The following is a 17,692-nucleotide window of genomic DNA, read 5'->3' on the forward strand; positions in this document are numbered from 1 at the left end:
ATGCTCGTGCCAAATTTCAAGTTTTTATGACATCGGGAAATGAGAAAATTAGATTCCGTATGTAAAATTTGGACGCTAATTCTTTGGCACTTAGAATTAAATAATCGAGTTGGGACCCATTAACTTTTCATATTTATGACATAATGAATGCTCATGCCAAATTTCACGTTTCTATGACATTGGAAAGTGAGAGAATTAGATTTCATACGTAAAATTTGGACGCTAATTTTTTTGCGCTTAGAATTGAATAATCGAGTTGGGACCCTTTAACTTTTCCTATTTATGACATAATCAATGCTCGTGCCAAATTACATCGGGAAGTGAGAGAATTAGATTACATACGTAAAATTTGGACGCTAATTCTTTTGCGCATAGAATTGAATAATCGAGTTGGGACCTATTACCTTTTCCTATTTATGACATAATCAATGCTCGTGCCAAATTTCAAGTTTTTATGACATCGGGAAATGAGAAAATTAGATTCCGTATGTAAAATTTGGACGCTAATTCTTTGGCACTTAGAATTAAATAATCGAGTTGGGACCCATTAACTTTTCATATTTATGACATAATGAATGCTCATGCCAAATTTCACGTTTCTATGACATTGGAAAGTGAGAGAATTAGATTCCATACGTAAAATTTGGACACTAGTTCTTTTGCACTACAATTGAATAATCGAGTTGGGACCCATTAGCTTTTCCTATTTATGACATAATCAATGCTCGTGCCAAATTTCATGTTTCTACGCTATCGGGAAGTGAGAGAATTAGTGGCAATGATGGAAATCGAACGATCTACGTGGGGGGGGGGGCATAACTGTCGACGATGCTCGCACGCGCGCCATTTATCATAGGATAGTTGTACTATGCCTATAATCTTCCCAGGAGTGTACTTAAAAACTTCCCAAAGTTTCATGGCGATCGGATGAATGGTGTAGTAGCGCATAAAGGACAAACAGACAGACACGCAGACAGACAGACACGCATACATTCAATTTTATATATATAGATGAGACATAACATATAATAGCTAACCAACAGACAGTTTGAGCAATAGGAGTGAGGACCCTGCTTGTAAGAGCTTACGGACTATAAGAAAGTAGGGGTGAGACAACAGGTACAAGAGCTTGTTCTATAGAATTAAGCTAAATTATATATATATATATATATATATATATATATATATATATACATACATATAGGGTACTATACATATATGTATACACAACTCTACATGAGCCAGTCACCAACTGTATCTGTGTATAGGCCTGTTCAAGGCCTGTGGTGGATACAGTGGGAAGAATTGGGGCTAGAGATGAGCCAATGTGCTCGTTTAGGACAATTACTCGATCGAGCATCGCTTTTTCGAGTAACTGCCTACTCGGACGAAAAGATTAGGGGGGCACTGGGGGCGGGGGGCAGCGGGGTGGAGCGGGGGGGGGGTAGCAGGGGGAAACAGGGAGGAGCTCTCTCTCTCCCCCCCCACACTCCCCCCCGCAACCCCCGGCATCCCCCGAATCTTTTTGCCCGATTAGGCAGTTACTCGAAAAAAGCGATGCTCGATTGAGTAATTGCTCTAAACTAGCGCGTTCGCTCATCTCTAGTGATAATATAGTTTTGCTCCTGGGTACTTTGTTCCATGGATGATTGATTGAATTAGGTCTCTTCGTTGGTGAGTGAGATGAATCCTCTTTCGCTCATCTCTAATTGGGGTTAGGTTTCCAAGGGGGAGTGTAGAAGTGGGGTAAAGGGAGAAGAGTTACATTAGCGAATATTGTATAGGTGATCAAACAATTGCAAGTTTTAGTCCCCTGTGAGGACTAAAAAAAAGTTAAAATGTTTAAATAGTAAAAGAAATGTAAAAAATATTAAAAGTTAAAAAACCCTTTTCCCAGTTTTTGCATAAAAAAGGTATTGTCACATCTGTAAAAGTACAATACATTAAATAATGCATTATTTATCCAGAATTATGGTCTTTTGTCACCCCTCCACTCAACAAAAATTAAATACAAAGTGATTGAAAAGTTCCATGTGCCCCAGAATGGCAACGACAAAAACTGCAGCTCGCCTTGCAAAAAAAAAAAGCAAGCCAAACACAGCTGTATTGACTGAAAAATAAAAAAGGTTATGTGTCAGTTAGTATGCAGCACCAAAAAGTGCATTTTTAAAGTTTTTTGCTTTAAAGTAGTGCAGCGTGATAAAAACTATAATCATAGGCGTAGCGTCAGGGGGTGCTGGGGTCGCCATGGCGACCCGGCCCCTGCGCTCAGGGGGCCCCGTGGCCGCCCTCCGCCATACCCACATGCACAATCAGTGCATATACCCGGCCCTTGAGCTGAGGGGGCCCGGGGGATCGGCGCTGTCGGCCGCATGATGGCTGAGGAGAGAGACGGGAGGCAGCGCCGCAGGTCGGCAAGAGCAGAGGGGAGGGCTGTTACAGGCTGCAGACTCCCACGGCGCGGCCCTCCAACTGATAGACTGCAGCTGTGAGTGGTATCAGTCTCTGCCGGTCAGCGATTACCAGGGGGAGGGGCTACTGCAGCTCTACTCACCTCCGGAGCGCTGTATGCACAGGACCTGGGAGAGGACCTGTGGCTGCAGATCACATGACCAGGCTCTGGTCATGTGATCAGCCTGGTCATGTGATCAAAAGACGGGGGACTTTCCATTACAGGCTGCCCAGAGACTGCTGCAGAGGTGAGTAGAGAAGGAATTATAATTATATATGTATAGCTGGTATAAGTTATACCAGCTGTATATATATATAATTATATACAGGGAATACACAGGTTACACCAGCATGGGACATGCTACTATATACAGGGGGATACACATCCTGTATATAGTGATATGGACCATGCTGGTGTAACCTGTGTATCTACTGTATATAATTATATATGTGCAGCTGCTATAACATATACCTCTCCTGTATATATATATATATATATAATTATATACAGGAGATACACAGGTTACACCAGCATGGGGCATACCACTATATACAGGGGGATACACATCCTGTATATAGCTATATGTACCATGCTGGTGTAACCTGTGTATCTCCTGTATATAATTATATATGTGCTGCTGGTATAGGTTATACCTCTCCTGTATATAATTATATATGTATAGCTGGTATAACCTGGGTATATACTGTATATAATTATATATGTACAGCTGGTATAGGTTATACCTCTCCTGTATATAATTATATATGTATAGCTGGTATAACCTGGGTATATACATGCATTAAAATATAGCACGCCATGCTTTTTCTTCCGTGAGTGGAAAACCGCAATTTCTTTCCGCTCGTGTAGAGAAAAAAAGGCTTTTCCATAACATGCTATGGGCAGTACATGCTGCGGAATCCGTAGGCGGACGCCCGCTCCATATTCCGCAATGCAAATCCAGTCGTGTGCAGCCGGCCTTAGGCTAATTTCACAGGAGTGAGTCTGATATCAGGCCGTGAAACTCTGCCCCCTATCACACTCACCAACGTGTGTCGTCCCCGCGGATGTGAGCGGTTGTTGTGTTAAAACCAGCTCGCATCACATCATCATATTCTCGTGCGATGCAGAGAAAAACAAAACATCGCTCCTGTGTATGATTGTATTCAAAACAATGGGGTTCATATTCATGTGCGATTTGTACATCTTGCAACGCACAAATCTCACGCAATTTGTGCGGCCGTGTGAAAGCGGCCTAAGACATTACCAACAGGTTTTTTGTAGTCAAGGAAAGGAGTCATAATGAGAAGGCTTACACCAAGGGGCTAGATCATGTTTGTAAATTAGCACGGTTTAGGTATAGGTACGGGTACAGATGGAGGGGGGCCCAGCTGAACTTTTGCACCCGGGCCCCTTAGGCTTTAGGTACGCCCCTGACTATAATAATGTGGTATTGCTGGAATTGTACTGACCCACAGAATGGAGTGAACATGTCCTTTTTACTGCTCCGGGAATACTGCAAAAACAAAAACCCCAACAAAAGGGTGCACTTCTGACATAGTAAAATGTGCAATTCAACAATATTGAAAATGTAAATCTCTCCTTCTTTGTAAGGAGACAGACAAGTGTCTTTTATGTGTGTTCAATGTCAATACTGTGCTTTCAATCGTAACCTTTGTCAGTGATAAATACTTTGTGATATTGGCAGAGAGAATGTAATTCAGTAAAGTCAGTGGGGCTGACTGCGAAACACTGCAGCAGCGTGCAAGAGGCCTGAAATATGAATGTCTTCTTTAGATTAGTTTTCCAAGTGGTTTGCCAAAACTGCTAGAAAATCTCATTTCACTTTTGCTACTGCTTTTACTGTTAGCAGTAGTAGTGTTATTATAATTACTGTTTATATTTAGGTAGTACTTGGACACATTTCTGCTGCATCGGCATTCAGAATTTCAGCACATAGATTACGCATCATATTTTTGGTGAATTTTTTGACTTTTTTGGCATCAAGTGCTTATTGTCCTCAGAAATGTAAATGGTGTTTTAATGACATATAGAAGCTCTATGTACTGTGGGAGACATAGATTAGGCTCTGTTTACATCTACATTGGAGGCTCCATTAGGACCCTTCAGCCCAGATTCCATCTAAAAAGCTGAGAAGAATAGCAAGAACACTGCACTGTTTTGTTCAATGAAGATGATGAAAACTATGACAGAAAACCGACAGATCCCATTATGTTTAATCCTATTATGGAGTCCATCATGTGGCAAATCCTATCAGCTTGCATTTCATTTTTCTGTTCTGAAACAGAAGTGAAAAGCAGAATGCCCAATGCTGATGTAAACCGAGCCGAGGGCTGAATAGCATCACTATATGTACACTATACACACAGTTAAGGCTCTGCATGCATTTCCCTATTAGTATCTAATGAGACTAATAGTCTATTGACAATTCTATAACTATTAAAGGAGTTTACAAAAGCAATTGCTTGTTAGTGTGTTCTACTACCTATTACCCAGATCAGCTACAAAACTGTCTCTCGCTCTGGACGATCCAGCATATTCATACATTACACAGAGAGCCAAATGATGACCACACAAACTAAGTTAAGGTCCATTTACATGCAAAGATAATCTTTCAAAGGTCTGAAAGATTGAAAGATTTTGCAATCTATTTGCATAAAATGTTAATGGGCATTAACATTTTATTATCTTCATTTGCATGTATAAGGGCCTCCAGGAACTGTTTGCAAAGCCCAGTGTGGGATTAAGCGCATGCCCAGCTGTGCACACAGCTGCATTGTTCTGTTTCTGGTTACCAGAAAATTACAGTGTTATCTGCTGCCTCCCGTGGAGATAACAGCATGCAGTCTATTAAGAAACACTTTATCTCGGTGTCTGAACCATGGATTTTAAGTTCAAACAAAAAGTTTATGATGCCCACATTTACATGTAACAATTATCACTCATTTTTGGTCGTTTGAACGAATTTTGAGTGATAATCGTTAGGTGTAAATGGCCCTTTAAGATATGTTTACACGTAGCAGAATACTGCGGAATGTCCACAGCAGAAATTCTTTGTCAAATGCCACAGCAGTTCCGCATTCATTGGTGCAGATTTTGACTTAAAATCTTCATCTGTCAGCACACTCCTTCATTTGATACCTCATGGCCTCTAGTGAGCGCAGCGCCCGTGGTCAGTTGATGGCTCTTCTGCATGAACTGACCAGTGGCGCTGTGCTCACTAGATGCCACGGGGTACTGGGTGAAGGACTGTGCTGACGGCTGAAGGCCAGAGATGAGCGCTGTACCTTCTGAAATCAGCCGCAGGAACGCAGCTGATTTCAAGTCAAAATCTGCACCAATGGTTGATATTCTGCAGCATTTCCACCCCCTGTAAACACACCCTAATAATTAATTTATCTTGTGACAGTGCGGCATAAAAGATCAGCTTATTGCTGAGGGGAGCTTTTAATAGACAGGGATTATTGAAAGTGGAGAATCCCTTTAAGGCCTCTTGCACACAGAAGGGCTATATGCAGAGACTGTATAGTGGTACAGGGAGTCCCCTGCAGCATTATATTAATGTGTTCCTTGTGGTTCTATAGTACAGTATGCAATGCTGTCATATGGTACTCCTTCAAGTGCCATATGTAAGAAATGCCTTTATAATATTGCATGCAATTTTAATCCTATAAGATCCACACAGTCTAAAAAAGCCAAAAAAAATCTGTATTTTCAATATAAAATCTGAGGCATACGTGGTGCAGAAGGGCCCTGTGCTGTAACTCCTGTTTATTGAACAGGCCTTAAATGACAAACCCCAAAATAGGAGTTGCAAAATCAAGGTTTCTCCTATATGCAGCAACATTACAGTCTATATCATTTTTATTTGATGCTGATGTCTAAACGTTACATGTAGAAATTGCGGTGCTGGTTGAGTGATTAGTAAGTATGAAGGGTGTCCAGCAGCCCAGGGAGTGACAGCTTTACAGACATCATTCAATCTTACTGAAGTCTCCTTAGTAATCACTGTGTATGCCAGAACTGAGTTGCAAGGGCCTACGTTACAGACTGATGTGCAACATTAGTCTTGCTGACAAGATGTTGGTGATATATTTTACCAGCACTGCAGTGCCCATGAGCATGGCACTATAGAAGGTATTTGCCATTGACACGCTATACAGTCAGATGCTTACTCAAACAATCTATTAAACTGCATGGCGAGACACTACATGTGCTATACTTTGCTGAAATAACATACAGTATAAGGTTTACGGCAAATGTTGGGTACAAGATCCTGACGTGTTTCTCTCATACTTTTTCCTTATGACAAATACTGAAGGCAACCTTTTCACTTTTTGTTCTATACAATCCACCTTTGACCACTGTACTGTAATGTCATTAGTCATGAAGACTAGATTTGAGTTGATATAAAATTGGCCAGAAAAAAATACTATAAAAGTGGGTGCCTTGCTTCACTCATTATGAAAGCTTTAGATTAGAACAATATGGGAAGGGAAAGGCCAGGTAAAAATATACAGCTAATTAATACATTTGAGAACCTCACTATTAGAAGTGGAAAGAAAGAACAAAGAAGCAAAAAAATTCAGAAGGAAAGTAGAGGAGCAAGAGACACTGATCACAAACTAAAATGTTTTTACACAAATGCACAGAGCATGGGAAATGAACAAGGAGAATTGGAGCTTCTAACACAGGAAGAGAAACGTGATGTCATAGGCATCACGGAAACTTGGTGGAATGATACACATGATTGGAATACAAGGCTTGAAGGATACAACTTATTTAAAGGAAACAGATCTAAAAAAGGGGAGGAGGTATTGCATTGTATGTTAGGAAAACATTTATCTCCGCCGAGATTCAAGCTTCAGAGCATGGGAGTTCTGTAGAAACTGTTTGGGTAAGAATACAAGGAGAGAACAACAAAGTTAGGAAACAACAAAGGAAAGGACACCATTGTAGGCATTTCCTATAGGCTGCCTGGACAAGCAGAAGATATTGATGAACTCTTTCTAGATCAGATGGCCAAGCTCTCAAAAAAGCATGACATAGTGATCATGGGAGATTTTAACTATCCAGACATTTGTTGGGAATCTTTTTTTAGGTTTAAGTAATGGATCCAACGAATTCTTATCCGTTCATGCTGACATCTTTATCTCCCAAAAGGTTGAAGAGAAAACAAGGGGATCTGCTATCTTGGACCTAATTTTTACCAACAGGGAGGGAATGATTGAGGAAGTAAGGGTGGATTAGACCTTAGGAGGCAGTGATCATGCTATCCTTGAATTTTGGATGAAAAGAGGAGGAAGACCTGAGAAAACTCAGATCTCAAGGTTGCATTTCAGAAAGGCAGATTTTTATGAACTCAGAAAGAAGATAGGAAGAATCCAATGGCTGGATGTTCTTAAGGACAGAAATATCCAAGAAGGTTGGGAAATATTGTGAAATGAGATTCTCAAAGCACAATCGTTAACAATCCCTAAACGAAGGAAGAATGGGAAGCATTTAAAGAGAACAGGATAGATGAACACAGAACTTGCGCACATGTTAAAAAGGAAGAAAAATACATTTATCAAATGGAAAGACGGGGGAATATCTAAAGAAGAATATGATGCGGTCTGCAGAAACTGTAGGGCAAGTGTCAAAAAAGCTATAGCTAATAATGAATTGAGACAAGCAATAGAGGCCAAAAGCAATAAAAAAGGATTTGGGGGGTATGTCAAAAGCAAAAGAAAGGTCAAAGATGCTATTGGATGCTTACAGGATGAAAATGGTGAATAGGTTAAGAATGATGTTAAAAAGGCCAAAATTTTAAATTCCTATTTTGTATCTGTTTTCTCTCAGACAGTAGATGTAATACCAACTGATCTTCCCTGTGCTATTGGGGGAATAAAAGAATGCAGGCTATCTATAAGTAGAGATATGGTGAGGAAACGCATAGCTAACTTAAAGGGGTTGTCCGGCCATGAACATCATATCTCATTACTTCTGTTTGCACATTTCCATGCACTTTGTAATGTACATTGTGCATTGAAAATGTTGCAAACAGAAGTTATTCACTTACCTTTAGGGGTGCCCCCCCTGTGTTGACCCTCGGTCGTCCGTGGTTACGACAAGAAATCGTCTGCATTTCTTGTCGGGCCGGCAGCAGCTCTCGTCGGCGCTGGAACGCTCCTCTTCCCTTCCGCGCATGCGCAGTCCTTCTTTCTTCCGCCGGGACCACGCTCTTTACCTAATCATCGCAGGGGACGCGCGCCGCCGGTCGGCGCATGCGCAGTACACTCACTTCCTGGTTTCATATACCAGAGCGGAGTGAGTGACTGCCTGCCGCTGCTGCTTGGACAAGAGCCAAGAAGACACCATCGGGACTTGAAAAGTATGTGAAAGGGGAGAAGGGGAGTAGGGGGAGTAGGGGAGAAGGGGAGAAATGTTGGAAATGTTGGAAAGATGGATGGATGGATGTGTGCACGGGGGGGGGGGGGGGCGGGGCGGGGTGCAGTGATGTGTGTGTGTGTGTGCACGGACCGGCTGACAGAAGTCCCGGGGGAAGGGGGGTGTGTGGAGTGGGAGAGATCGATGGATGGATGGATGGATGTGTGCAGGGGGGGTGCAGTGATGTGTGTGTGTGTGTGCACGGACCGGCTGACAGAAGTCCCGGGGGAAGGGGGGGGGGTGTGGAGTGGGAGAGATCGATGGATGGATGGATGTGTGCAGGATGGGGGGTGCAGTGATGTGTATGTGCATTGACCCGGCTGACAGAAGTGTGGGGGGGGGGGGTCATTGTGAGAGGGGCACTATGAGGGCATGTGTGTGTGGGAAAATGTTTTACTATACAGGGGGCGGGGCCTGGGCGGGGAGAGACTGTAGAGCAGTTCAATAGAGGTGGGCGTGTCGTGGGCGGGGCTAGGACATGAGCTGAGGGAAATCCTGCCTTTCATGTCTCTTTACTACCATCGGGAGCGTGCACACAGAGGAGGGAGAGCGCAGAGCATGTGAGAAGGCAGCACAGAGGCGCCATCTTTGAAAGCTGCAGAGAAGATCAGAGTCTAAGGTAATAAACTGACATTGCAGCTGATCTGCCGGCCGGTTTGAGCCCCTGTATGCTGTCTGTTACTATCCTTACTGAAAGGGAAGCAGCAGCATTATAAAAATTTTTACCCTGTGTGGCCGGACAACTCCTTTAAATTAATTCAAGTCTCAAGGTCCAGATGAATTACATCCTAGGATACTAAAGGAAGCAGTGGAGGTAATTGCTGAACCACTCGCCATAATCTTTGAAAATTCCTGGAGAACAGGAGAAGTCCCAGAAGGTTGGAAAAGGGCAAATGTTGTCCCTATCTTCAAAAAAGGGAAGAAAGTGGATCCAGAAAACTATAGGCCAATGAGCCTGACTTCTTTGAACAAATTATTAAACAGCATGTATGCAAGTACTTGGATAAAAATTGAGTAATTACCCAGAGCAAGCATGAGTTTGTAACAAACAAGTCATGCCAGATGAATCTAATTTCTTTCTATGACAGAATAACTGACTGGGTTGATCAGGGAAATGCAGTAGATATAGTATATCTTGACTTTAGTAAAGTATTTGACAAAGTATCTCATACCATACTTATAGAAAAAAATGATCAAATATGGGATTGACAAGGCAACTGTTAGGTGGATTCACAACTGGCTGAGTGATCGTACTCACAGAGTGGTCATAAATGGCTGCACATCCAAGTGGAAGCTTGTATCAAGTGGGGTACCACAAGGCTCTGTCCTGTGCCCAGTGTTGCTCAACCTTTTTATAAATGATCTGGAGGAGGGAAGTGATGGGAAACTGTTCAAATTTGCTAACGACACAAAGCTAGGAGGGATAGCTAACACTAAGGAAGAGAAGGGAGAGTATTCAAAAAGATCTAGAAAAGCTTGAACAGTGGGCGGCGACTAACAGAGTGGTATTTAACAAGGAGAAATGCAAAGTCCTACATCTGGGCAAGAAAAATGAAAAAAGCACAAACAGAATAGGAGGAATTGGGCTGAGCAGCAGCACATGTGAAAAACACTTGGGTTTACTAATAGAGATGAGCGAACGTACTCGGTAAGGCTGATTTCACAATCGAGCACCGCGATTTTCGAGTACTTCACTACTCGGATGAAAATTACTCGGGGGCACTGTGGGGTGGGGCGTGGCGTGGTGGAGCGGGGGGTAGCAGCGCGGAACAGGTGGGAGCTCTCTCTCCCTCTCCCCCCCCACTCCCCTCTGCAACCCCCCTCTCACCCACAGCGCCCCCGAGTACTTTTCACCCGAGTAATGAAGTACTCGAAAATCGCGGTGCTCGTTTGCTAAACCGGCCTTACCGAGTACGTTCGCTCATCTCTATTTACTAATAGATCATAGACTGAAGATGAGTCAATAATGTAGTGGAGCAGCCAAAAAGGCAAACACAATTCTGGGATGTATTAAGAGAAGCATAGAGTCTAGATCACATGATGTAATTATTCCTCTCTACTCTTCCTTAGTCAGACCTCATCTGGAATACTTTGTCCAGTTCTGGGCACCCCACTTTAAAAAAGACATAGATAAACTGGAGCAAGTCTAGGGAAGAGTTACCAAGATGGTGAGGGGTCTGCAAATCAGGTCCTATGAGGAACGGTTAAAGGATCTGGGAATGTTTAGCTTGCAAAAAAGAAGGCTGAGAGGAGACTTAATAGCGGTCTACAAATATCTGAAGGGCTGTCACAGTCTAGAGGGATCAGCCCTATTCTCATTTGCACAAGGAAAGACTAGAAGCAATGGGATGAAACTGAAAGGGAGGAGACACAAATTAGATATTTAAAAAAACCTTCTGACAGTGAGGGTGATCAATGAGTGGAACAGGTTACCACGGAAGGTGGTGAGTTCTACTTCAATGAAAGTGTTCAAACAAAGGCTGGAGAAATATCTGTCTGGGATGATTTAGTGAATCCTGCATTGAACAGGGGGTTGGACCCGAAGAGCCTAGTGGTCCCTTCCAACTCTACCATTCTATGATTCTATGAAATGTTGACTTTGGCAGGATAGGTTGACGATCTTATACATGTGGGGGCCTTCTACCCGCTGATGGCAGATGTTGTGAGAACCTGGAATTGGGCATTTAAGAACAGGTTGAACATTGTTATTCTCTTAGTACATATAAAAGGGTTCTGGTAGAGGTTTATTCGCTGCTCATTAAAATAACCATGCATGCTTGCAGACAGCTAACTCTGTAGGATGCTAGAAGTAAGTGTCTTTTGTGTTCCAGGATCGTCTTGCTAGTCCTGTTGATCTTGATTGTACGTTGTGTGGCTGTGTGCTTCCTCCAGTGTTGTGTAAAAAGACATGCAAGATTTTCTTCTGCAAGCATAAGTACAGTTGTTACTGTGAGTGGTTCAGACTCTATATACGGTACGTACATTTTCAAGTATGTTACTACAATGAAAGTTCTGTGGTAGTGGGAATAACATATGAACATTTATGCACTATATTATTTTCAAGGGGGGTAATTTTTTAGTGTGAGCCCAAATATTGAGAGACCTCTGCTCAGGAAGTAAACTTGTTCTTCTTCCTGTTTGACGTTAGCAAATATACAGTATGAGAGGCTATAAAATTAGTGGTTCACACATAATACTTTCAGCACATCTTAACTTGCAAGTTTAGCTTTGGATGCACTCTACTATTTCTGCAGAGTGTACAGTAGTAGTCAGTACTGCATATAACAGGTTTTTTTCCTTTCCCACAGTAACAGAATCTTCACAGCATCTTCATTCCCGGTCCTGGTCCTCACATCAAACTTCAGACGCTTCACTTTCGTCCGTATCACTTGGGGAATCGGAGTTAGGAGCTCCTCCTTCATATGAAGAATTATTTGTCAGTAGAAAGTTCTGACTCAAAAAAATGGGGTTTTGCTAAACATACTGTTTTCTTAAAGCAAACCTCTGGTATTGAGTCAAAATTCTGTTCCAGGACTGTAATGATGGTTGCATGGGGAGAGGGGGGGTTATTTCCTGCAGTTGTTCTTCACTGCTGTCCATCCATCTCTCTGGTTCCAGATCCCATTCACAGCCATCCAAGATGGCCACTGGAATTTTCTAACTACCCAATGCACACTGCGCACTACTATTTGATTGGCCAGCACTGATCACACTAGCAGCACAGGCTAATGAGAGAGCAAGTATAGTGTGTTGGCAGTCTAACACCCTAATATTCCCAATGCTTTGTGAAGATTAGGCAGTCTGCAGATTGCATTGGCCATCTCTGACAGGCAAAAACAGGACCTAGAACTGGTGGATTAGAGGGCCGGCAGAAAAGAACAATTGCAGGTAATATATCCTTCTCCCCTTTGGTCCCAGGACAGAATTTTGGCCCATACTAGAGAGTCACTTTAACCCATAGTATGAATATTACTAGATGGGTATCATTGAACTAAGGCAGTTCTGTTTTGATCTTCATTGGATAACCACAGGTGTTTATATGAAGAGGTACCAAATAGGTGGCCACAGTCTTGACAGAGACTGTTTCCATGCATGAATGTTTAATTCTTGAGGTTTTAGTAAAGATTTGTTGAAATACAAAATTATTGGTACCAATAGCTTTTAAAGAGAGCTTTCGAAAAAATAGGATCTAAATAAAAAAACAGGATTGACTGTATGGCTTTCCTGTTAGGGGCCATGAAGATAAAAGGAAGAGGCACCTTAAAAAATATTGTGATATAGCAGATCATGTTATCCATGGGTCCTAACAATGGGGAATGCCCATTTGAGTGCAATGAATGGAAAACTCCAGAGATGTCAGAAGACTATGCTCCCTTTTAGTCGATTGCCTGTCTTTTAAAGCAGGTGCCAGCTGACAAACAGCGTGCTCATTACTGCCATTCACATACAGCAGAGAATCACTGGTATGGAGTCGAAAAATCAATATGTTGCCTCGCCCAGATTCAGATTGCATTCATTGGCAGAACATGCCCCTATTCAGATGTGCTGCCAACAAGTGAGCATTTTAATGCCTATATGAAAGATCCAATCAGCCAATGAATGAGCATTTGTTCATTCATTGACTGATCACTGGCATATTACCATGGGCTGTTGAGCGGGCAAATGGACACTCGCACAAATGTTCATGCCCAAGAAGGGGCACTTAAGGTGTATAATGCTCAGAAGTCTGCTGACCCTGTTTTCTAGTGGTTTGTGGGAGTCAAAGGGCACAGATCCATAACAGTGGCTCAGTTACATGTCAGAAGAAACAATCAGGCCAATATAATGACGCTCCTTATCATGAGTTTGAACTGTAATGTTCAAGTAATGTGGGGAAAAAATGTCTGGCTGAACTTAGATGAACTTGTTACCTTTAAGGCCTCATTCAGATGAGCCCTGTTTTAGCGCTTGAAAGGCAAGTGAAAAGAGCGCTTCTATAGGAATCAATGGGTTCCTATAGAAGTGTTCACATGAGCACTTGGTAGATGCGATAATTCAGAGCATCTAACAAAGATAGGCCATGCGCGTTGAAACTCGCATGTCAGTTCCAAGGTGCATGCAAAGATAGGACCTGTACTAGCTATGCTGCGTGCTTTCCATACACTCCTATGGAAGCCTTGAAAGCTCGCACCTTGGATCGTGTGAACGGGCTACTTCACATAGCCTGAAGTAGCCCATTCACACGTTCTTTACAGCACTTTAGCACCAAGCTTATCTCACTGCTATCAGCACTAAAGCAGTGCTTGTCTGAACGAGCCCAAAGCTGTAGTAATAAGCAATGCAATAATTCCTATAATGCATTGGGATATTGCACAGCTTTTATTTTACAGTTACAACAGAAATAACATTTGAAAGATCACCAGAATGCCAAACCATTGCTCCGGTGGTGACATTTGTTGCTGCACCTTGGTACCTCTTCAGATACATCCCTTCTCCACATGCAATGGCCTCCCAGGTGCCACATTGGATAATAAGTAAAATTGGGGCTTTAATATCACAGTTGGCCTGTTGATTGGAGACACTTAAAGGGGTGGTCTCGCGAAACCAAGTGGGTCTATACACTTCCGTATGGCCATATTAATGCACTTTGTAATGTACATCGTGCATTAAATATGAGCCATACAGAAGTTATTCACTTACCTGCTCCGTTGCTAGCGTCCTCGTCTCCATGGTTCCGTCTAAATTCGCCGGCAGCTTGCTTTTTTAGACGCGCTTGCGCAGTCCGGTCTTCTCCTTTCAGCACGAGCCGCTTCAGTGTGCTCCCCGCTACAGCTCTTCTGCGCATGCGCAGATGAGCTGTCACTGCTCGGGAGCGCGCTGGAGCGGCCATTCTGTACCTTCCTCTGTTAGAGGAAGGTGCAGAGCCGCCCAGCTGTCTGGAGAAGCCGCCCAGCTGTCCTGCCGTCCGGCTGTCCTGCCGTCCAGGTAAGTGATGGGCCGGGGGGGCTGCCGCTGCGCCAGGGGGGGGGGGGCTGTCGCTGCGATGGGGGGACTGTCGCTAGGCCGGGGGGGGCTGTCGCTAGGCCGGGGGAACTAGCGCTGGGCCAGGGGGGTAAGTGATGGGTCGGGGGTGATGTTCACTGACAGGTGAAGGCCCCGGAGCCCAGCGCTGGGCTCCGGGGCCTTCACCTGGGCTCCGGAACCTAGCGCTGGGCTCCGGGGCCTTCACCTGGGCTGAGGGTCTAGCGCTGGGGAGCCGGGAGCGTAGCGCTGGGGAGCCGGGGGCTAGCGCCGGTTACCTGCTGCCTGGCGGTGGGTGACTGGTCGGCGGCTGCGGGGCGTCTGGTCGGCGGCTGCGGGGCGTCCGGTTGCCATGGAGACACAGCTGGCAGCGTCTCGGGAGCGCGCACGTCGGGCTGCAGCGAGCGACGGGGAAAGAGCCGGCGGCCATCTTGGGGAAACTTTTATAAGTTGCTGAAACGCTGGAACGGTAAGTACGAACCAGCTAGGAAAGTCATTTACAGGGGTAATTAGTAATGTATGTTTAATTAGGGGGACTGGGCAAAAAAAAAAAATCACTGCTTCCTCGAGACATCTCCTTTAATGATTATCCATTGACAGTCAGAATCTTTAATGTTAGCAATAGAGAATTAAATGGGTCATTTAATAGGCCGGACTTACCAATTTACTTCAGTTTGTTAGAGTGAGAATATTATAGATGTCTTAATATTTAATGGCCTGTTTGATGGCAGTGACCCTTTATTACATCACCTCCCTCAGCAAGGATATTCTTCAGCATTGTTATAAGCTTGAGGTATTCACTGATTCAATATCAGCTCCATAAAGTATTTAAAATAAATACAATTTTTTGGACCTATTTCACCCATTTAAATGATATGATGTTTGATGTCAAGGACCCTGCATGACCCATTTGTCAAATCATAAATGACATTCGGATCATCAAGGCTTTTAATGTATCATTCATATGTGAACCAACGCCAAATACACAAACTTATGTACTAATTTTTTTCTATAACAATAAAGTATGTACCATTTCCAAAAATATGTATGCGGTACAAATAAAACAGATTTGCTAATTTTGCCTTCTTTGTAATTTTATGGTTTTCATAGGATAAGAGCCACACTTTTTTAATTAAATATATATTTTACATATATAATTATTCAAAAATTGCTAATGCCGCTATGCTTATATTGGTGAACCTTTAAACTCAAAATTTATATCTACAGCAATGCAGACTCAATTTTGTATTTCCTAAGTACAGCTAATCTCATGCTTGAAGGGCCCTCTATGTTTGCATTGTATGACCTTTTTCGTTCTTATTTTATGTATGTACTGTAAACTGAGAAAAGGGCATGAGCAGGACTGTGACATATTATCCAGAGCTGCTCTCTTCTAGTATTAGTTCCATGTCTTTGAATTCGCCAGAGCAGTGCATGAGTTTCTTTTCTTGTATTCATTCTTTTTGCCCCGCAGTTCAGACACTTACTAAAATGGTTTTCTATGAATATTGTCTCTAGCCTGTGCAACTAAGAAACAAGTGATAAAATTGTAATGTTTTTTAGGCCAAGACCATTGTGATAACATATATAAGTATAAAGAACTTCAAAATGTATTGGCAATATCCATCTCATTGATCATGAATGTATTCATTGTCTTATAAATTTAGTCATGTTGTTTATTTCACTTGTCCATTTATAGGAAACTATCTTTAAACACTTTCGGACTAGAGATTTCCCATTTTTAAATTTTAGTTTTTTTTATCCTCCCCTTCCAAGAGCCATAACTTTTCAATTGACATAACTGTATAATGGCTTGCTTTTTGTAGGACGAGTTATGTTTTTAATGGTACCATTTAACATACCATATAGTGTACCAAAAAACTTTAAAAAAATTAAATGGGGAGAAATAAAAAAAAAATGCAGTTGTGCCATGCAAATGTCACACATGTATGGATGTAGACAAGAGGGAGCAATAGTGTTATAAGCACTTGGGTTGATCGTCATAATCGACCAGGCAGTAAAATCACCTTGATTTTTGCTAAATCAGATCGGGTGTGTCCCATATGATTTTTGATGAAAATCGTTGGAAAATCGAATTTCCCAAAATACCTGGTATGAAAGGGAGTATACAGTCAATCAGCAGCCAGAGTGCCTTAAAGATGATACCAAATGTCTCCTCCATCTTACATATGGATAGCACTTTCACTGGACGCCTGCACCATGTGACCCAGCCTTATAATATGTGGGGTTTGGGAGATATACTCTGCATAACGTATATTTCTGCTGCTGTCACCATATATAGCAGCAGATAGACAAACTGCTGTTGGGTAGGGAATATTGCAGTTTTCTGTTTGTAGCCTCAGGCATTTTTCAAAGTTGTGAGTCTGCTCAATAAAAATTACTTACTTACATTATGCAGCTAACTGTGAGGGGTGGGGAATTGAATTACCACAAAACAGGGACATTCCAGAATATACAATTTACTGATATTTATTAGGAAATTATGGTACTAGTGCTTCTGGTGGCGCAATGCACCACACAGCTCTGCTACATGCACGTCACATACACACAGCTCTGTTACGTTGCTTTCGCATATGAGCTGCATATGATTTATGAACTTCAGCAGCTTGCCGAGGAGACACATTGGCTTGTTGTTTTTGCACATAAGCTGCTTGTCATTTATGAACTTCAGCAGGTCGCTGAAGAGACATGTTTGCTGGTAGCTTTCTCATATCTGCTGCACGAGATTTACAAACTTCAGCTGGTGGCAAAGGTTACATTGCTGCGTCATGT

At 42.6% G+C, this 17,692-nt stretch overlaps 1 protein-coding gene across 1 annotated transcript in view; it reads left to right on the plus strand.

Annotated features, from left to right (window-relative positions):
- Window positions 1-14,458, plus strand: part of TMEM207 (transmembrane protein 207) — a 133,461-nt gene extending 119,003 nt beyond the window's left edge. Inside the window, exons 6-7 of the mRNA XM_066605499.1 lie at window positions 11,731-11,873; window positions 12,208-14,458. Of these exons, the coding sequence (XP_066461596.1) occupies window positions 11,731-11,873; window positions 12,208-12,353 (289 nt within the window). The 3' untranslated portion in view covers window positions 12,354-14,458. The remainder of the gene's footprint in view (window positions 1-11,730; window positions 11,874-12,207) is intronic.
- The last annotated feature ends 3,234 nt before the right edge of the window (window positions 14,459-17,692 follow it).

This window comes from Eleutherodactylus coqui, chromosome 1 (genome assembly GCF_035609145.1).
Source record: "Eleutherodactylus coqui strain aEleCoq1 chromosome 1, aEleCoq1.hap1, whole genome shotgun sequence".
Lineage (NCBI taxonomy): Eukaryota > Metazoa > Chordata > Amphibia > Anura > Eleutherodactylidae > Eleutherodactylus > Eleutherodactylus coqui.